This window comes from Myxocyprinus asiaticus, chromosome 5, assembly GCF_019703515.2.
Source record: "Myxocyprinus asiaticus isolate MX2 ecotype Aquarium Trade chromosome 5, UBuf_Myxa_2, whole genome shotgun sequence".
Taxonomy (NCBI): domain Eukaryota; kingdom Metazoa; phylum Chordata; class Actinopteri; order Cypriniformes; family Catostomidae; genus Myxocyprinus; species Myxocyprinus asiaticus.
In genome coordinates, this window is record NC_059348.1 from 33,132,223 (window position 1) to 33,155,278 (window position 23,056).

At 36.2% G+C, this 23,056-nt stretch overlaps 2 protein-coding genes across 2 annotated transcripts; one reads left to right on the top strand and one right to left on the bottom strand.

Moving 5' to 3' along the window:
• Positions 1–337: 337 nt before the first annotated feature.
• LOC127441012 (cerebellin-2-like) lies at positions 338–8,109 on the bottom strand. The gene is made up of 4 exons (XM_051698130.1): positions 8,016–8,109; positions 2,230–2,519; positions 1,925–2,044; positions 338–1,840 (listed from the first exon to the last, which is right to left on the bottom strand). Exons 2-4 carry the CDS (start codon positions 2,515–2,517, stop codon positions 1,643–1,645), a joined length of 606 nt encoding a protein of 201 aa, XP_051554090.1. The 5' UTR covers positions 2,518–2,519; positions 8,016–8,109; the 3' UTR covers positions 338–1,642.
• On the top strand, positions 8,098–22,059 carry LOC127441011 (neuropilin and tolloid-like protein 1). The gene is made up of 9 exons (XM_051698129.1): positions 8,098–8,421; positions 10,031–10,096; positions 10,223–10,357; positions 10,445–10,693; positions 12,788–12,829; positions 12,925–13,052; positions 15,098–15,326; positions 15,539–15,652; positions 20,784–22,059. Exons 1-9 carry the CDS (start codon positions 8,394–8,396, stop codon positions 21,365–21,367), a joined length of 1,575 nt encoding a protein of 524 aa, XP_051554089.1. The 5' UTR covers positions 8,098–8,393; the 3' UTR covers positions 21,368–22,059.
• Positions 22,060–23,056: the final 997 nt, after the last annotated feature.

Consider the following 23,056-nt stretch of genomic DNA (forward strand, 5'->3'; position numbering starts at 1 on the left):
GTCCCCTGTTGAGAGACTTTAAGCATCTTATTTTGAGATTTTAAAAATGTTTGCACTCAAAGTACACATTTACCCTCAAATACAACTTAGTTTTTCAAAATGGTTCAAAGGAAATTAGCCAAATATGAGATCACTACACTCCGGCCTGCACGAATGCTTAAAAATTTCTTGTTATAAGGTCTAACTCAGTGGGCATTGATGCTGTGCTCAATTTTTGGTTAAATTTGTACCCCCAAAAAATGTGATTGATAAATACTGCACTACATGTCTCTATGTATGCATGATTTTTAATAACTATTCAAATGTCAGTTTGACAAGACCACAGCTTTTGATGGACAGTTGTTGTTTTTCAGCACCATGGACAGCACTCTGAGTTCTCTCCTGAAATGTCTTTATTAACCTTTTTCCGCAAATAAAATTAATAAATAAAAAGTGCTAGAACAGTTCTAAATACATTCCTTGTGTTTATGACATGGTATATTTACATTCAAGTAATATAAAAAGCAAGATACCATTGCTTATCTATGCATTAAGCTGAACAACAACAATTACAGAGAAATGGCTATTTTTGTACTTCGCTCATATTGAACATCACATTTATGAGGGCTTTACAAAAAGAAATTCAATGACGAGCACGTAACAAAACACACTTCATGCAAAATATGCTCCTGAACTCAAGAAAATGCAGATTAGACAGTAACACACTAAGATAATCATTCTTTTCCAAAGCAATATGCAGACACATGAAATGGTCATGACTGTCCTACTTGCTTTTGAATCTCACAAATGGTTAAACACGCCACTTAGTCTTCATTCTGAGCCATTTAAACAGGGTTGGGGAGTAACGGAATACATGTAACGGGATTACGTATTTAAAATACAAAATATAAGTAATTACATTTATGTATTCCACTACAGTCACTGTTTGAATTGTTGGTAATCAGAATACAGTTACATTCGAAATGTATTTTGATTACTGGAGAGATTACTTTGCATTTTATTGTCATTTGTTTCATTTAATATTTAGTCCTTTCAGATGGAAAACATTTATACGTATAAATGATGCGATCCAAAGTGCATTTGAACAGCGGTGAAACACTTTCTTATGATGTGTTACATTCATACGAGCAGACAGAGAAGTAAGTTTGAAGTAAGTTTGGAGTACAAGAAATAGAAATGCTATTTCTAGCCATTTTCTTTAATCGAGAAAATCCATGTTAGATCATAATTTTTTGTCTCTAGTAAGACCTTTGAAATTAGGGCAAAAATCTTATTCTTGATGAGATTTATTTATATTGTTTTTCTGTAAAAATATCTAAAACTCCTTAAAACAAGATCAATTAGATTAATCTTGTTTTAAAAGCAACACTGCATAAGATATTTAGGTTTTTCAGAGAATGTATTTTTAACATGTGTATTTTGTCTTGCTGTACTGGCAGATTTTTTATAGTCAAAACAAGTGAAAATATCTATCAGTGCAGAAGTAATCCAAAGTATTTAGAATAAGTTACTGACCTTGAGTAATCTAAAGGAATAGCCTACATTACAAATGACATTTTACAGCATGTAGCCTATTCTGTAATCTGTAGTGGAATACATTTTAAAAGTAACTCTCCCAACCCTGCATTTAAAGTATATGAAATTAGAGAGGGAAAACAAGGAAGCCAGAGAATGTGGAGTACTTCCACCCGCCCATGAGATTCCCTCTCTCCAGTTTGAGATAGAGTCTATCCTCGCGCTCCAGGTGCAGCAGAACTCCATTACTCGCTGCCTCGCGAGTGACATCTTGATCACCGGCAAAAGCAGATATTATTGGGTATTCATTGTGCATCAGATTGACCTGGCATGGGGGGGAACAAAATGTGATATCACGTATAGACTATAGTTGCATTGTGTCAAATTTCTGTAACAATAGTCTTCTCACTTGAATTGTCTGTCGGTTGTAGACCTTCACAACGTGAAAACTGAAGCTGTAAATGCCTCTCCGCGGAGCTTGAAATACACTCGCCTTAAGATCGAAATGATTTCCAATGTTCACTAGTACCTGCAAAAGGGAAAACGTCATGTATTTATTAAACATCTGCAGTACCAGTCGGTTTCAGTTTGTGTTTATGAACTTTTTTTTAACCTATATTCGGCAGAGATCAATCATTCGAAAACAAATTTGCCGAGAAATAAATGTATGTAACCGATATGTGTAAATGTAAAAGAATGGCTCTAGGGACTGACCTGATCAAAGTAGATTGTCATTGATTTGTTACTCATCTCTGATGGTTCATGGTTAGTTCCTCTGACGGCTGAAAAAGCCACTTTTGCCCCAGCAGCTCGGACAGAAATCCCAAACGACGAAGTCACTCCTCCTTCGGCGGACGGGTTCGAGTCACACACAACTAAACATTTTCCTTCCAAAACTACAGGCTCTGTGTCGTTCTGTCCGATGGAGAACGCAACGCCGCATGCCAAAAGAAGGGTGGAGGCCAGCGCGGCCAAAGAGCCCGGTTCCTTGGCTCTCAACATGACTGTGGAAGCAAAAAACTACTATCGACCAGTCTAAGGAGATCAGTAAAGACCACGGAACACACACGGCGCGCACGCCCTTTTTGAATACGCCCCGAATTTTCAACGTGCTTTCTAACCAGTGAAGTTTCCATTGCGCAATTATCTTCAGTCAATAAACGTTCAAATGTAAAATTGACATATCACACCCAAACACTTTAATCTGCACTTAATAAGAAGAATTGCATTATTAGTAGGCTATAAAGAAATGAGGTTACATTTGAAAAGATTCTCAATAATCAATGCATTAGCAAACATAAAATATTCTTACAGTAATTAAGTCCAAACATGGATAATCTGTATTTCTAATTTGTGCGTTGAATGAATGATATTCAAAACAAACCCATATGCTGAACAGGTCAATGGCTTTCCACTGGTGACATTGCATTGTTGAGGGGTTCAGGTGTTTCAGCAACTAATATGATGTGCTATTGCGTCATCTAGTGGTTGTGACATGATATTGAGCAGTTAATCAAAAGCATGAAGCGCATTTAACAAGACTTAAAGGGACAGTTCACAATATATATATATATATATATATATATATATATATATATATATATATATATATATATATATATATATATATATATATATATATATATTACCCATGTCATGTTGTTCCAATACTGTACGACTTTCTTTCTTTCATGGAACACAAAAGCAGAAATTAGGCAGAATGTTCTGGACTGGAAGCCTCAGTCACCATCCTCTTTCACTGGAATCTTTTTTCCATGAAAGGACAGTGAATAAGTACAGAGGATGTTTGGAATGGGTTTGGAACAACATGCAGTGATGGGCGAAGCTATTAGCTTAACTACATTTCTGAGTAGCGAGGTGGCAGGTTCGCTAGTTTTTAAATCAAGTAGCTTTTCAGTAGCGAAGCTATATTTTTGACTAGATAGGGGCGTAGCGTTGACGCTACACCGTTACATCATGCCTTGTACCCGGTGTTTACTAACGCCAGTTTTTAATCAAAACTAAAGATGTCCGATCACAAATGAATCGCTCATCTGAGTCGGTTCTTTGAAATGAATTAGTCACACATGAATCGGTTCGCGATTCAGTCTGAATGACTCAGAAAGCTTGCGCGCGCGCGCGCTGCTGAATCATTTGTGCGCGCTCTCACTTTCCAAAAAGCTCACGGAATATTTTATAACACGGAAAATAAAGATAACACTGGTTGCAGTGGATCTACAATCAATGGAAACGAAACCTGAAATGCGTCCTATCGTTTGCCAGTGTTGAAGAAGGTCTGTATAAAGTAAAACACGTTTGCAGTTTGTAAACGACGTCTGCATGTAAATACATTTTCCAACCAAAAGAGTATCAAAACATGTATTCGCCTACACGAAATCGCATAAAAAGTGCCATAGCATTACCATGTTTTTTTGGAGATGTACCATTAACTGGACGCACTATGTTAATACAATGGTAGGCCATATAAATATGGTAATCATATAGCGAAGTACCATGGTATTTTTTTTTAATTATCTCGAAGCACCATGTAAATACAATAGTATATGAATAAGGTAATCATATATTAATTTACCATGGTAGTCACATGGTATTCTTTACTTTGAAGCACCATGCAAATACAGAATGGTACATAAATATGGCAATTGTATTTCAAAGTACCATGGTATTACCATATGATACCATCAGAAATCACATTGTTATTGCCCAGATGTGCACTCTCTCTCTCTTTCTCTCTCTCTCTCTCTCTCTCTCTCTCTCTCTCTCTCTCTCTCACACACACACACACACACACACACACACACACACACACACACACAAGAAATCTGGCCTCTGAATATATATCCTGTAATTCTGTGTCTAGCTGCTGTAAATATACTGTATTTACGTAGAGTTTTTATACAGGAATGTGCAAATGAAATTGGGTATGGGTTTGTAGAGGTAGTAGTCTAAATCTGAAAAATAAAATGTAAAAATTGTGATTTTTCATACTGAACAAATGTGTTTGTAGAGGTAATAGTATAATTATGAAAATTAAAATGTAAAAATAGTGACTTTAAATGTTGAACACATGGGTTTGTAAAAGTCTAAATATGAATTTACATGTTTTTTTTTTTTGTTTTTTTTTTTTTACGTGCACATTCTGGTATGTATTGCACCATACTGTATATTTGTATACTCTATTGCACTACACTGTAATATAAAGCGTTGATAAACGTCATGTGAATACTTCTTTTAGGTGCTTTGTCTATGACAGTATGCCCTGTGCATCGGTGGTTGAACAAATGATGAAGTAGCTTAAATGTGGCAAGCTACTTTTGGCATGTAGCTTGTAGTGTAACTTGCTACTTTCTCAGAAGTGTACCTTTTAGCTTAGCTTAACTAATTTTTCTGTTGAGTAGTTTGTAGCTTAGCTTGCTACATTTTTTGAGTAGCTTGCCCAACACTGACAACAAGAGGGTGGGTGAATCACTACAGAAAAATCTATATTTAAGCAAACAACTGAAAACATTATGAAGCACAATTTAAAATGCACATACTGCAGAAAATCAAAGGAATGTACTGTAGCATATCTCTAAACTATGGTTACTGAAAATGAAAATACCAGGGTCAGAAATTAACTTTTTTATTATGGGTCAATATTTGCCCCCATCTGATTTTCAGGGGCATTATTTCCCTATATGAGGACACAGAAAAATACAGTGTATTTTACTGTGTAAATACTGTGTTTTTTATGTAAAATACTTTAATTAATTTAATTTTACAATTTAATAAATTTGTATAATTAATATAAATTCCAAATTAATTCCGTAAGGATGTTACCTAGAAATTTAAATCTGCATCATATTTTGTGATACTATGTATTAGGATTAGAAAAAAATATTAGAAAATAAATAGAATGTTAAGAGGGAATCCATTATGAATCCATTATTGCCCCAACATTTTGAATTTCGGGGCATTTTTGTCACTTTCAGTGGCACAAGCCCCCATTCATTTCTAACCCTAGACAATATGTTATTACATTTCTGCATGCAGCTACACTTGCATTGTTTTCAATTTTATCCTCAAACCTGAAATACAGGGATACTTATAATAGAAGTATATTATTAAATATTATTGGTGGAACTGTGCTGCAAGTTGTTCAGATTTGTCAGATGAAACTTAGTTTAGCATATATTTTCAACTTTCAACTTTGACAGGGTCTTTATGACATTGCCCTCATTGGATCATTGTCCTGCTGAAAGGTAAATTGTCTCCTAACTTTTTTAGCTGACTAAAGAAGGTTCTCTTGCAGTATTTCCCCATTCTTTGTTTTAATTTGTTGGGGTTTTATTGATTTACTTCTTTATTTTTATTTTTTTGCACCATTTTTCTTCCCTCAGTATTATCAAAGATGCTGAGAAAGTATTATCAAAGATGCTGAGAAAAAGCAGCCCCACAGAGAATGTCTGCTTGGTAGAAGACATCTGCGACAATATTAGTGTCTTCATTTTGCTTTTTTTTTTCTCCCAATTTATGTGCATCTAGTTTAATTTAAACAATTTTTGTTTGGGGCCTGGGTAGCTCAGCGAGTATTGACGCTGACTACTACCCCTGGAGTAATGAGTTCAAATCCAGGGTGTGCTGAGTGACTCCAGCCAGGTCTCCTAAGCAACCAAATTGGCCCGGTTGCTAGGGAGGGTAGAGTCACATAGGGTAGCCTCCTTGTGGTTGCGATTAATGGTTCTCGCTCTCAATGGGGCGCGTGGTAAGTTGTGTGTGGATCGCGGAGAGTAGCATGAGCCTCCACATGCTGTGAGTCTCCGCGGTGTCATGCACAGTGAGCCACATGATAAGATGCACGGACTGACTGTCTCAGAAGCGGAGGCAACTGAGACTTGTCCTTCACCACCCGGATTGAGGTTAGTATCCGTGCCATCACAAGGACCTACTAAGTAGTGTGAATTGGGCATTCCAAATTGGGAGAAAAGAAGGATTAAAAAAAAAAAAAAAATTGTTTTTGGGTGCATCTAATATGCTGTAATAAAGTTAAACGAAAAAAAAAGCAAAAGGAAATTTTTTTACAGGATACAATTTTGTCCCGGTGCCACAAACTTGGCAAGAAAAATACATGTCTGTTCTATTATCTTAAACATGACATCTTTAAAAATTATGGGAAACAAAGGTTGGCCCCATCAAAATTTTTAGAAGAATATCTCAGATCTGTAGGTCCGTACAGTGCAAGTGAATGGTTGGGCAAAAGCACATAAAGGCACCATAAAAGTAATCCATACGACTACAGTGGTTAAATCCATGTCCTCTGAAGTGATATGATGGGTGTGGGTGAGAAACAGATCAATATTTATGTCCTTTTTTACTGTAAATTCTTTTTCCTGCCCAGTAGGTGGCGATATGCATGAAGAATGTGAATCGCCAAAAACTAAAGAGGAAGAATGTGAAAGTGAAGATTTATAGGGAAAAAAGTATTTAAAGGAATATTCGAGGTTCAATACAAGTTAAGCTCAGTCGACAGCATTTGTAGCATAATGTCCTTCCTTTTTAAGAAAAGCAAAAATCGAGGTTACAGTGAGACAATTACAATTGAAGAGAATGTGGTCGAATTTTTATAGGGTTTAAAGGCAGAAATGTGAAGCTTGTTATTTTATAAAAGCACTTACATTAATTCTGTAATTGTGTATTATTTAAGCTGTAATGTTGTTTAAATAATCATTTTACACTCATTTTATGGGTTTAGGGTTTGTTGATATTACATTGTCATGGCAACGAAGTTGTAAAATTGTCTATAACTTTACACAGAAAAGGTTAGTAAGTGATTTTATCACACTAAAATCATGTTTACATTATTGTTTATGTCTTGTGGCTGTATGAAACAGTGAGTATTGTAACGTTCAAAAATTGACCTCCATTCACTTCCATAGTAAGTAACCCAGATTTTTGGTGTTTTTTTTTTTTTTTTTTTTTTTTTTTAAAGAAAAGGAGGGGCAAGTCAAAATAATTTTTTTGTGATAATCAACATTATGCCACAAATGCTGACGATTGAGCCTAACCCAGAATATTCTTTTAAATATTGATCTGTTTCTCTCCCACACTATTATATCGCGTCTGAAGACATGGATTTAACTACGTCGTATGGATTAATTTTATGCTGCTTTTATGTTGTTGTTGTTTTTGGACCCTCAGTTCTGGCCACCATTCACTTGCATTGAATGGACCTACTGAGCCGAGATGTTCTTCTAAAAAAATCTTCATTTGTGTTCTGCAAAAGAAAGAAAGTCTTACACATCTAGGATGGCATGAGGGTGAGTAAAAGATGAAATAATTTTCCGATTTAAAACTATTCCTTGCAGGAAATAGTGCATGATAAAGTCACACATTTCTATTGTAGTTTTGTTGAAGTTACTCTTTGAGTCTTGGCAGGCATTCATTGCACAGCGCGTAAAGTAGACTACATTGCAAATGAGCATGTCGTGGGTTAACATCACCTGAGCAAACTTCATCTGTGGCATGGTGTCACATTTAACGAATATTCACTATAATGCCAGGCCAAATATGAGAGGAGAGATCCTCTTAATCCACTCTTCGTGTCCGCAGGTTTTCAATACACTGAGGCGGATTACGCAGCTGATTCGACCTGTTTCGTCAAACTGGTCTACAACTAGCACCGTTAGTTCGGGGAATCGCTGCAACAATCTTATCTTATAAATTAACCTCACAAGATCGTCTTCTTTGAACAGCCTCTTTAGCAGTCAAGACGGACTGTTGTTTATATAGTCGTTACATATTCTCTCAAACTGATTGAACTCTTCGCCACTTCAGTTCGCATTTCATGGAATTCAAACTTGAAACCCTTGGGGAGAATCATGGTGCCGCGGGTAAAACTGCTTATTGGTGAGTAAATATTTAAACGGTGCGAGAGCAGCAATGAATTTCCTTAAAGTTTAAGACATTCCTATACTTCATGTCTATATGCTATGGCAGTGTTTTGGGGTTAAGAGAAAGCTACAAATCAAGAATATCGCTAAACCTCAAGTGACAGCTAGAATATACCGTTGTAAACATGATGGTAAAAGTTGCAATGCAAAATAAAAATTGTGTAGTCAACATATTTTGTATTTGAATGCTTTTCACTGTCCATTTATTTACACTTAAGATCACATTAAAATCATAATGTCATAATTGGGGAACACTTCACAATAATATTCTATAATCTATGATGAACTTAGCAAAGAATAATGATTTTTCACTGCACATATTAATCTTGGTTAATGTTAGTTTAACTAAATACTACAATTTGTTGTCTGTTCGTGTTAGTTCATAATGTAAAAACTGTATATGTAGAAGTTAACATTAATCAAGAATAATGAATGCTATAAAAGTGTTGTTCACTCACTGTTATGTAATGTTAACTAATGTACAGTAGTTAACCAGTGTTAATGGATACAATCATATTGTAAAATGTTACACATAATTAAGAAATTCAGAAAACATCGGGGTAAAATTTTAACATGATGCATTAACCCTTAAATGCATGGGTATTTCACCAAACATTACATACTCAGGTGTTTAGAGACCCAGCACATATTATTATCTCAAATGGATCTACAAAATACCCAGATAGTGTAAGTATTTTCAAGACAATTAGAAAATAATAGAATAGAATATATTCTGATATATTTTGATGTTTTATTTTTCATATATCATAGGGATGATGCAACAAATCAGGACAAATCTACAACAGGATTTATTACTCTCACACTGAGATTTCATGAGATGCAACTGGCAGTCTGACACATTGACAGGGCCAGATATTCCAGGCCCCCTGAATGTATATTGCTCTGGGCCCCTTTCCTATTAAAAAATACAGTTTCGAATTTGTTGTGGGCCCCTAGAATCATTATCACCTTTTACTCCACTAGCTACGGCCCTGCATGTTGAGATACACATAACATGTAAGCTACACATATGTAGTTTCTCAGGTACTTTTTGAGTCTGAATAGATGCACAAATTACATAATATCAGTACACCAAAATGACAATATTCATATCATACTGTTCATGTGTTAAACTTGCTATAGTTTACATCCATGTTGTTTCTTCATCAAATAGCAATTTCAAATGTAAATCAAACCGATCACTGAAACATCAGTACAACCTTGAGTAACAAATAGCATGTATAATATGTATGTGTACACGCATAAGGGATACTGATAATTCACCATTGTCACACAGAAAATCAACATGATATAGTAGTCATTTGTATGAATATAGTACTCATTTGCATTGTAATAAACAAAGAAATAGATATCCTGTGATAGTAAACTCATATTTATATGAAATAATCATAAAAATATAATTGAAGTGCAAAAATAAATAAATAAATAGAGACTTTTATACATCTCAGGTCTCTAATGACCCTAAACACATTTGGTACCTAGGCAACCCAAGGTATGCATTTAAGGGTTAATTCTAGGCATAATTCCCTTATTTATTTTAACAGTTGTTTCAAGTCTTATCAATCTTGGATTTTCTGGAGCGCCAACAGCACCACCCAAGAGAGCTACAGGTAATTATTTCTGCATTTCAGAGGGCACAAAGAGCATCGTGATAGTGTAATGTTTATAGTGGCCTCATGATCTTCCTGTCTGTTTTCTGATGAAATAATGCTGTTTCTCTGGCACTTGAACTTCAGTTAAAAACAACTCAGGTGTAACCCCAGCGGGGCTGTGCGGGACCTGGGTCAAGGAACCTGATGGAGGGCTTTTCACATCTCCTAACTATCCTGAGAAATATCCTCCAGATCGAGAATGCATATACATAATAGAAGGTTAGTGAACTAATGTTTTGTACATTGTTAATCATTTTACATTTGCATATCTAACTAGAAGTGTTTGTGTATTTATTTGTGTCATAGCTTCTCCAAGGCAATGCATAGACCTGTTTTTTGATGAAAAGTATGCTATTGAGCCATCGTGGGAGTGTAAGTTTGACCACATTGAAGTTAGGGATGGCCCCTTCAGCTTTTCTCCTATCATTGGCCGGTACTGTGGACAAAAGAGTCCAACCTATGTGAGGTCCAGTGGACGATACCTCTGGATAAAATTTGTGGCAGATAGTGAATTAGAGGCCACTGGATTTTCAGCTCAGTACAATTTCACCCAAGGTAAGGATTCTGTTTACATTAATTAAGGCATTACTTATATATTTCCAATTAATCCATGAGACGTCATTGCCATGTCTGCCATTCAGTGTTGAGATACATTTTGGTACTAAACGTCTTTTGGTAAAAGGTTTTGGTCAATCAAAGTTTGGTCAAGTATCAAAAAGTGCACAGTGTTATTGTTGGTTTTGTGCTGGTTTTCATTCTTAGTAAAATCCTCAGTACGCTATCCACATTAGTAAATGCTATGTTCTGTGCTCAGGTCAGATAGCCCTGCATTTGTAGTACAAGCACACATGCAGCAGCTGAGTGGGGGAGGTTTGTGATGTCCCTGATCCCAGTTAATGAAAGCTTGTCTTCAGAGAAGCACACTCGGTCTGCTCCATGTCAAAAGCTCTACCCTCCTACTTCAGCTTTACCGAATCTTATTGGGAATCAATGAAATGGCCAAAATAATTTCCATTGATTGCAAAAGGTCGAAAGTCTTTAGTCATAATGTTATCGAATTCATTTAGTCAATAGTCAAAGTGAAAAAGGGAAATGAGTATTGTCTGACCACTTCTCTGAGATTCGAGACAGATGTGATGCACATCTTGAGTAAAGTTGGCTGGTGTCCTTGATTATGTGATGTTAGGGTAAAACCTAAATTCTGATTACACCAGCATTTACCACAGCTGCCTAATAAACACTGAGCAGGAATGCTAATCTCCATTTAGCTCTAAATCCACTCCTCAGTTTTTTGGTAATGAAGGAAGAATCCAGCATCACTACTATCCTTGCATCACCAACAAACCTATGAGGACTGCAGACTGCTGAAATCAAAACAGATTTTTAATTTACATTTATTTTACTTGCCCCATTTTATATCTCTATATAAAATCTTAAATCTTCATAACTCAAAAACCATAAACTTTTGTAGGTTGCATCACATATTATAATCTATGCTTCATTGATTAAATATCTATCGGAAATCCTGTAAAATATCATCTTGCACATCATAAATCCAGTTCATCAAAGATATACATCCATGCATATTGTTACATCAGCATAGAGAATAATCTAAGCCTAGCTGCACCAGAGGTAAGAAAGCACGAGAGGATTACTTAGAATCCCTGAATGATTTTAGATTGAAACCCTGAAGGGCTCTCATATGTCCTAGATAACATTTTGGAAATGATAGATTAGATCTAGATAGATAAATAATCTGGCAAGCGTCCACTAACTGTTTAAGATCTTACTACAATGCAAAATTTTAGGAAATACAAACAGACTCCTGTAAACACACCTTAAAGTTGTATTACTTTGCTTCCTGTCACACTGGACAGCCTAATCTGTGTGAGGCTGGTACAGGGATTATTAATCCATGTACAATCATGACTCAAGCCTTGGGACATCATTCTCGTTCTCTAATCCTGTGTGTTTTATATATTATTTAAAAGAAAATAAATGGTCGGTTTGGGACATTGACAGGACTTCGTCGAGGTCAGGGAGAAAAGTTAACCATGTGATTTTGTTTTGTTTGGTTATTTAACATCACCAAAATCAAGTGCTAACTGCCTTTGAAATATTCAATATGTTCTCAGGAAGAAATAATGCACTGTTCCAAAATTGTTTATCTCACAAAATTAAACAAAAATGTCCTTTAAATCAAATATTGAAGTTTATTGCCATGAGCATGAGCCCAACAATATTCATATTTATTGGCTGAATAGGAAAATTTGGAAGTGAACCTGTATTTAATGCATTATGGGTTACATTTTCTATTACCTGTCCATGTTGTCATCTGCCTAATTTGGCTAGCTTCTACCAAGTGACAGATGAATTAGTGCCAAAATACCATAGAGTTTGATTGAACGCACAGCCTTTGACGTCAACAACAGAAGATATTTTAAAAGTTGACAAGCCAGTCTGTTTTGCTATCTTAACTATGCATGGTTATATAGTTGGATTTAATTATTTACATTTAACGTTGTTGTTTTTTTTTTACCTGCTGTCATATGACCCATTTTTGGGTTATATGACCTTGAGACCTTGTAAATGAAACAGATTAAGGCAAATAAATCCTTAATCACTCACTCTCCTCTGTTTGTTTTGCAGATCCTGAATTCAAATACCTTGAAGCTCCACCACCTCTTCCAAGTGAGCGAAGTGTTGTTTTAGTACGTACAGATACAGTACATACAGATCAAATCAAATCCACAAAGAAACATTACCATTCTGTTTTCATGGTGCAGGTTGTGAGTTTGATATGAGCGGGCCAGAGGGGATTGTGGAATCTGTAATGGCTGCCAAAGAGGGAAAGGCGCTGCAATCAGAGGCTGTAGACTGCTGGTGGTACATAAGGGCTCCACCTGGCTCTAAGGTAAACCTCCATTCACAAGATACCTGCTGTTAGTTATGACATTGTTTTTCTAGATGACATGTAATGTCTGCACTACTAGGAGCACCAAATGGAATTGCAAACAACATGATTGTTTCTAAACAGGTTTCCGAAACACTCCTACTGCCCTGCCTCACATTTTCCATTGTTCAAAAAAACAGGCAGTCCCACATCAAACAGAAGTTCACATAAAAATGAAAACTTTGTCATAATTTACTCACCCTCATATCGTTCCAATCCAGTATGACTTTCTCTCTTCCATGGAACACAGAAAGAGATGTTAGGCAGAATGAAAGCCTTAGTCACCATTCACTTTCATTGTTTGAAAGAAATGCAATGAAAGTGAATGGTGACTGAGACTAAGTTCCAATGTGAAATGTCTAAAAACTAGTATAATTTCTCCCAAGCAGATGAGGTTTTTAATGTTAATCCTCTATCGAGTTTTAAGCAAACAAAATTGACCTCCCTATATAGGCCTTAAACCAAAACCTAATTGATAGAGTCATAAAAGTAAGTGTGACATTAAGTGTGACATCATTTTATGGTGCCTCAATGACACTTTCGGCTCATGTGTCAAATTTCCTTTTCAGGACTCATACCCTGGTCCTTTGACTTAAAGGGATAGTTCACCCAAAAATGTAAATTCTCTCATCATTTACTCACCCTCATGCCATCCCAGATGTGTATGACTTTCTTTCTTCTTCAGAACACAAAGATTTTTAGAAGACTATCTCAGCTCTGTAGCTCCATAAAATACAAGAGATCAGAGGATGGAGATCAGCACTATAAAGCTCAAGAAATCACAGGCAATCATAGTAAAAGTAATCCATATGAGTCCAGTGGTTAAAGTAATGTCTTCCAAAGTGACACGATCGCTTTGGGTTAGAAACAGATCAATATTTAAGTTCTTTGCACTATAATTATTTACTTCCGGTCACTCTCCAATGTACGTCCATGAGGGGAATCAGTTCACGCTGCCTTTCGCGTGACGTGAGCGCGTTGGCATGTTCAAATGAAAGCAAAACCAATGAAGCTTGTGAACAGTGTTCTCTTGTAAACAAATCGAGCTGCACTTCCGGTTGTATCGCGCCAGTTTTCGCGTGAACATGCCAAAGCACTTATGTTACGCGAAAGGCAGCGTGAACTGATTCCCCTCCTGGATGCACATTGGAGAGCGAACGGAAGTATGACTGTCTGTGTGTTTTGGAGTTTTAAATTGCTGATCTCCATCTGCTTGCATTGTATGGACCTACAGAGCTGAGATATTCTTCTAAAATTCTTCATTTGTGTTCTGAAGAAGAAAGAAAGTCATACACATCTGGGTTGACATGAAGGTGAGTAAATGATGAGAGAATTTTCATTTTTGGGTGAATTAACCCTTTAAATGTGCATTGCAATATCCGTTGAGCTACTGCGCAATTTGATTGTGCTTAAACAAGCTTTTAAGTGAAATTAAGTTGGTTATGTAATGCAAACGTTAAAATGCAATGCCTTACAAGCCATATTGTAAAAGTGTTTAGATGTACTAAGGTAGCATTGTGTGAGGAACAAGTGACAATCTGCCCTTTTACTCATGATATGTGTGAAAAGGAATAAAAGTTGTTGTTGTTGTTGTAGCACCTCAAGTGTTCATTTCACCAGGAAACTGAAATAATTTAACAAAAATGAAGTTATACTGTAGTAACATGATTCTATGATTCCAGGCTGGAGAAATTGATTACATATACAGTAGTTATCTCTGCACATTATTGTAGTTTAATATTGAAAAAAATACATAACCATTTGGTAAGTCATATTAAAATGAATTTACAATGTTTGAAATGATTACCATACTATATTACTCCCATTCCATTTACTGTACCATTTATAACATGCTACTGTGTGCACTATACTCCTAGTCCCTTTGTTGACATGTTGGCCGAAGCACTCAAGTGGATGAAATCTGGCCTGTGATGTGTTTTGATCCCATTCCCCCTTTCTCTCCCCAATAATATAATAATGTAAATATAATTATGCCTCCTGCACAGATCTACTTGCGTTTCCTGGATTATGAGATGCAGAACTCGAATGAGTGCAAGCGGAACTTTGTGGCCGTGTATGATGGGAGTAGCTCGGTGGAGCACCTGAAGAATAAATTCTGTAGCACAGTGGCCAACGATGTGATGCTGGTGACTTCATTAGGTGTGATTCGCATGTGGGCTGATGAGACCAGCCGCAGGAGCCGATTCCGTATCCTCTTCACCACCTTCCAAGAGCGTGAGTCATTCAACCAGTTTTTTTCCCATCTTGACACATTTCAGTAGCACATAGAGCCTACTTATAGTCTTAAAGTCGTGATTTGGACTTAGATATCCTTAGTGCCTCACTTAGTCACTTTGACAATTCGAATGGAATAGTCTGGAAGTGTCTAATTTTGTATCGCTGTGAGAGTTTTTCAAGAATTATTATCATTTCACTCTGTTCTGCAGCTCCATGTGTTGGAGACACGTTCTTCTGTCATAGCAACATGTGCATCAACCACACACTGGTGTGCAATGGAATCCAAAACTGTGTCTATCCCTGGGATGAGAATGGTTGCAAAGGTATATCATTTTTTCTGATTGAATAGACTACTCTGAAATACAACCAAATTAAATTTTTGCAAAAAGTTTGGTAACACTTTACGTTAAAGGTTTTTAAAAGGTTTCATGAATGATTAATAAGTCATTTACAAATGCATTTATAAATAATTTAAATGCAGTTATAGCAACATGGATACAAAATGACAACTTTGATCCAATCAAACTGAAACTTGCATGTTATAAATGCTTAATTAATACACTTATTCATACTTACATTAATCAAACACATAAAATGCTTTAATTCATGATTTATGTCACTATGTAGCAAAATATACTATGATATTGAGATTAAAAGGAGGGATTATATCATTTTGCAATCACTTTGTGTTTATATTAATTACTGTCACTTTTCTTGTCAAACTGACGACAAAATTATGGAGTATTTTATAAAAGATTTTATTAATGTAAATTACATTGGAATAGGTTTGGTCTTGGTGACTAGATCTGCTTTATGTACGCTGCTGCTGCTGCTGCTGCTTGACATTTGTCAAATTTGCTGCTGCTGTTGGAAACGTGCTGCATCAGAGACAAGAGAGACGTGCTGCTGCTACTGAACATAATCACTTAAAGACATGTGTCATGTTGAGTTTCCTAACTGAACTCAATAGGACATTTCAAGTTACCTAAAGTCCTCTGCAAAAACACTTCAGGTCTTCATGCTTATTCACAGCATACAGTTGTGCTCAAAAGTTTGCATACCCTGGCAGAAATTGTGAAATTTTGGCATCGATTTTGAAAATATGACTGATCATGCAAAAAAAACTGTCTTTTATTTAAGGATAGTGATCATATGAAGCCATTTATTATCACATAGTTGATTGGCTCCTTTTTAAATCATAATGATAACAGAAATCACCCAAATGGCCATGATCAAAAGTTTACATACCCTTGAATGTTTGGCCTTGTTACAGACACACAAGATGACACACACAGGTTTAAATGGCAAATAAGGTTTAATTTCCCACAGCTGTGGCTTTTTAAATTGCAATTAGTGTCTGTGTATAAATAGTCAGTGAGTTTGTTAGCTCTCACGTGGATGCACTGAGCAGGCTAGATACTGAGCCATGGGGAACAGAAAAGAACTGTCAAAAGACCTGCATAACAACGTAATGGAACTTTATAAAGATGGAAAAGGATATAAAAAGATATCCAAAGCCTTGAAAATGCCAGTCAGTACTGTTCAATCACTTATTAAGAAGTGGAAAATTCGGGGATCTCTTGATACTAAGCCAAGGTCAGGTAAACCAAGAAAGATTTCAGCCACAACTGCCAGAAGAATTGTTCGGGATACAAAGAAAAACCCACAGGTAACCTCAGGAGAAATACAGGCTGCTCTAGAAAAAGACGGTGTGGTTGTTTCAAGGAGTACAATACGACGATACTTGAACAAAAATGAGCTGCATGGTCAAGTTGACAGAAAGAAGCCAATGCCACAAAAAAGCCCGGTTACAATATGCCCGACAACACCTTGACACACCTCACAGCTTCTGGCACACTGTAATTTGGAGTGACGAGAACAAAATAGAGCTTTATGGTCACAACTATAAGCACTATGTTTGGAGAGGGGTCAACAAGGCCTATATTGAAAAGAATACCATCCCCACTGTGAAGCATGGCTCACTGATGTTTTTTGGGGGGGGGGGGTGAGCTCTAAAGGCATGGGGAATTTTATGAAAATTGATGGCAAGATGAATGCAGCATGTTATCAGAGAATACATGAAAGCTGCACATGGGACGCTCTTGGACTTTCCAGCACGACAATGACCCTAAGCACAACGCCAAGTTGACCCTCCAGTGGTTACAGCAGAAAAAGGTGAAGGTTCTGGAGTGGCCATTGTAAAAAGAGGATAATTGTCTATCTGTTCCAGAGTGGAACTTCAATAAATTGCCCTTGAAGGTCTCTGCATTGTTCTGTCTTTTCTGAGTGCTGAAGTAAAGCAATTATTGTTAATTCACACATTTGATTCCATTATTCACTTTATCTGACTCCAATTTTATATTAATCTGACTCCAATTTTAAGTTAACCTCTAATTTATATTTAAGCTCTAATTAATTTCTGATCATTCTTTTAATGTAACATTTTTAGGTTATTGATTACTCTAAATCCTCTTCTATTCATTGTCCTTTCGATCTTTGGAGACTTACGCCGGCCGTTATTAAATTACGTAAACCTCCCGAAAATGGATAGCCAGTTCTGTTCTTAGTCAGCAGTTGTAGGGTTAACTAATATCATCTGGTTTGGCTTGTCTCATAACCAGACGATATTGCTGCTTAGTCATGTACATACAACTTGCTAAGACGGGCGGTGAGCAGTGACTGAGAGTCTTTAAATGGCTTTCTCCTACCCGGTTGTCCTGAGTGGTTTCTCCTGTATTAAAGCTCCAGTATGGTCTACCCTGGTCTAATGAAATTCAAATCCTACCCGGCTGCCCTAGGTGGTTGTCCTACCTGGTTGTCCTGAGTGGTTTAAATTCAAACTGAGAGTCTTTAAATGGCTTCCTCTTATATTAAAGCTCCAGTAATGATTTCAGAGGAATTCAGAATAAATCAAATAATAACAATTTATTTGTCAGGTAGGATATAAAACATTGTTGCAGAAATTCAAATCAAAGCCAATTTCACATGATCAGAATAAACAAGCATTACTAAAAATAAAAGACAAGTCAAAGAAACATACCTGACAAAACTACATGCAGCGGTACAGCATGGGAGATCTGCTTACAGACCCCCGAGCTTCCTGCCAACTTTCCTTAAATATCTAGACAGAATAAACATTGTGTTTTACCAAATGGTATTATCCTTTGAACAATGAGAATTTGGGGGTGAATGGGTTCTTGACTTCCTGGGGTTTAACCTTGTTAACATAAAGGAGATCATTTCAATTGTAGGTCAAGGAGGGGGATAGACCTCCAGAATTATGCAGTATTTGGCAAAGACCTTATAACTTTGTTACCATTAGTTTTATCAACATGGGAAAGAGACCACTATACCAGTTGCACAGAGACCTCTTAAGTGATATCAAACACATACAGTTGCATTCTTTGTTTTCATGGTATTTGTTATATTTTTACATATAAATCTTGTGTCTTTGTGTTGGTCCAGAGCTGTTGAAGGGGAGAAGGGGGAGAGAGAAGGGGGGGGCAGCAAGGTGATTTGCAATTTATCACACTGTGGTGATATTCTGGCTTTTGTGAGAGAGTTCTATGACATTGATTGTCGCAGAGTTCTTTGACTTGTACCGGAAATGGCGCCTTTTGGTTGTAGACATTCTGGTGCCAGCCTTACACCATCACAGTCTCCTGACCTTAATATCATCGAGCCACTCTGGGGAGATCTCAAACGTGTGGTTCATGCAAGATGACCAAAGACTTTGCATGACCTGGAGGCATTTTGCCAAGACGAATGGGCAGCTATACCACCTGCAAGAATTTGGGGCCTCATAGACAACTATTACAAAAGACTGCACGCTGTCATTGCTGCTAAAGGGGACAATACATAGTATTAAGAACTAAGGGTATGCAGACTTTTGAACGGGGTCATTTCATTTTTTTCTTTGTTGCCATGTTTAGTTTTATGATTGTGCCATTCTATTATAACCTACAGTTGAATATGTATCCCATAAGAAATAAAAGAAATGTGTTTTGCCTGCTCACTGATGTTTTCTTTAAATGGTACATATATTACCAATTCTCCAAGGGTATGCAAACTTTTGAGCACAACTGTATATAATAAAATAAAGCTTGATGACCATTAAACTGTACTGAACTTTTATGTGCAGGTTTCTAATGTTTGCAACACCTTAAAGGAATAGTTCATCCAAAAATAACAATTCTCTCATCATTTACTCACCCTCATGCAATCCCTGATGTGTATGACTTTCTTTCTTCTGCAGAACACAAATGAAGATTTTTAGAAGAATGTCTCAGCTCTGTGGGTCCATACAATGCAAGTGAATGGGTGCCAAAATTTTGATGCTACAAAAAGCACATAAAGTCATCATAAAAGTAATTTATACAACTCCAGTGTTTAAATCCATATATTCAGAAGTGATATGATAGGTGTGGGTGAGAAACAGATCAATATTTAAGTAAATTTTTGCTAGAAATTCTTCTCTCTGCCCAGTAGGGGGCGATATGCATGAAGAATGTGAATCACCAAAAACACAAGAAGAAGAATGTGAAAGTTAAAGTGGACATTGACTGAGCAGGGAGGAGAATGTTTAGCAAAAAATTGACTTAAATATTGATCTGTTTCTCACCCACAACTATCATATCGCTTCTGAAGACAATGATTGACTTTTATGCTGACTAATGTGATGTTTGGAGCTACAAAATTTTGGCACCCATTCACTTGCATTGTATGGACCAAAAGAGCTGAGATATTCTTCTAAAAATCTTAATTTGTGCTCTGGAGAAGAAAGAAAGTCATACACATCCGGGATGGCATAAGGATGAGTAAATTATGAGAGAATCTTCATTTCTGAGTGAACTATTTCTTTAAGAAATGATTCACATGTGTCCACTTTTCATTATATCCATATTACTAATGTTGAATAAGTGTTATAAGCATTTATAACATGTGATGTAAAATGGTTCACCATTTGGAAGGTGTTGCATGAAAGTCACCCTTTTTATCCATGTTGTTATAACCACATATCAATGATTTATAATGCAATTTTAAATGAATTCTTTCTCATTAATTAACCCCACTATAATCTCATATAGAAAATGGAACATTAATGTAAAGTGTTAATGAAATTTATTTCCAAAGTTATAGTAAGGAGTTCAATTAAAGGTTCTGTGAGTTGTATTTTTTTTTTTTTTTTGGACACAGGAGAGTTTTAGTGTAAAGTTAAGGACATTAAGTACCTTACTCAAGGTCAGGATAAAGAAAAACAATATAGAGATCTCAGAAAGTCTTCTAAATTTCAGTTCTGAGTTTATGTCTACTTACAATATGGAACCTGCAACCATTAAATAAGGCCACCCCACTCCATGTTTTTGCCTTTTGTAAATTCCACATTAGCTCCTCAGTTTTGTAAATTCAGAATAGCATGCCTTAATATTAATGCTCCTGATAATATTCACACAGAAAAAAGAAAAGCAACTATCCTGGACAGCCTTGACAATACCAACGTTACCATTATTGGGGTGACCTGTGGAGTAGTGATTATCCTGCTCACCGTGTCAATAATCATTCAGATAAAACAGCCTCGCAAGAAGTACATCATTCGCAAGGACAACTTTGACCCCACCCTGCTGCATGAGGCCTTTGAACCCCCCAACTATGAGCTGTGCACGATACGGCAAGCATCCTCAACTGATAATGAGGTTTTATCAGAGGACTTCCCAAGACTGCAACGCACCTCTTCCAAATGCATCCATGGCCACCACTGTGGCTCCCAGGTGTCCAGCACTCGAGGCAGTCGCAGTGATCTCAGCTTGCGAGAAGCAGCAGCCATTCTTTCAGAAATGCAGGTGGCTGCACAACCCCCATTCCCCCTGCAAGCTACCCCTACTGGCCGCAGGAATATTTTAGTAATGAAGCACAGCTACTCATATGATGGGGCTGAAGAGTACGATCTGGATGACGAACTAGATGATGGACCCACCACCAGTCATGGGCGAGGTGCATTGGAGAGAACTGTGCATCGCACAGTATCCAATGACTTTTGATGGTTTTCAATGCATGTGAGACTCACATATCAGCCCTGGTTTTGGATAGATTATTTCCTTATTGTTTATAGTCTCTGTGTTTTATTTTTTGGTAGTCATGCAGTTTGCTTATTTTGTATGTTCTCAGTTTGTTGATGGACAAAATTGTCTTGTCTAGTCACTCCATTTACATGTTCACTGTTTTGTATGTTATGGTTACAAATTCATAAAGGAATATCAATAAACATAGATGTACATACAGTATATGTGAACCATTACACTATTTTACTGTCCGTTTTCTTTTCCTGTTTTGCAAATGACAGTGTATATCACTTGCTGACTTTTATGCACTTTTAAACATTCATTTGGATTTCCATTTTCTCCTAATATTGTAAAAGTATATTAGGACACAATCATTGCCTATAATTGATGTAAATATTTAATATTCATCCTAAATTTGATTTAAAACATGACATAAAAACAGTAATTTCATGTCATGGCTGTTTGTTTATTCTCACCATTGTAAAGTTTTTTTTTTTTTTGTAGAACAGGCTTCTCTCCTTTGTTGTGCTGTGTAGTTTAATTGTGTTTATGTGATTATTTATTTGTATTTTCATTACTTTAATGCCTATGTGTGAACATTTGTGCTTCTTTTATACTTTATTGCCCTTCATGCCCTTGTTTATCATTCTCGTCACATTACTTAAAAATTATGAGCAAGTACAGTTGATATGCTGTCTCATTTTTTTATTTTATTTCATGAAAATTGAATTTCTATTGGAACAAAAATGTATTATTTTTATAATGAAAAAATATGATGTTTTATAAGTTATGATTCCTTATTTATTATTCATAATCATAATGTTTCATTAACATGGCATTACATTTAGTGTTGTCCCATTTCTCTATAATAACATTTAAAGTTTTGCTATATACAGTACTAATGTACCTACTCTTCCCCTAGAAAATCTGTTTTCCACTGTAATAGTAAGTGTGCAACTGTGGACTTTTTAACCTACATCAAAACCCAGAAAAATAGCTCATGTCTTTGCCAAAAGGCTTAAAGAAATATTTCATCCAAAAATGAAAACTTTTTAATCTTTTACTTACCTGGAAGTCATCCCAGATGAGTAGGACTTTCTTTATTCTGCTGAACACAAATGAAGATTCCTAGAGAAATATCTCAGCTTTGTAGGTCCATTCAATGCAAGTGAATGGTGGACAGAACTTTTAAGCTACAAAAAGCACATAAAGGCAGCAAAAAAGTACTTAATAAAACTCCAGTGGAAATTATATGATAGGTGTGAGTGAGAAACAGATAAATATTTAAGTCCTTTCCTTTCTGGGCAGCATGGGGGTGAGTAAATGGTGAGAGAATTTACATTTTTGGATGAACTATTTCTTTAAGGGCATATTGGTAACAATTTAGAGTGGTTGTAAACATTGAAGCATTCCCGTTATTTCTCAAGCTCCTCATAATAAGAATGTAAATATTAAGTACTCATTTTTTATTTCAAATATTATTTTATATTTCATAATAAAACTAGCTGTGGCAGCGTAATGAAAAAAATTTAATTTTGTGAGAGTATTAGATTATATATGCCTCCGTCTAGTGTGTCAACAGGATGTTCGGTACTTTAAATAATAATAACAGTAGCAGTTCAAGCTTGTATGGCACCCTGGGCGAAAGCCGCTTCAACATGCCCCCCA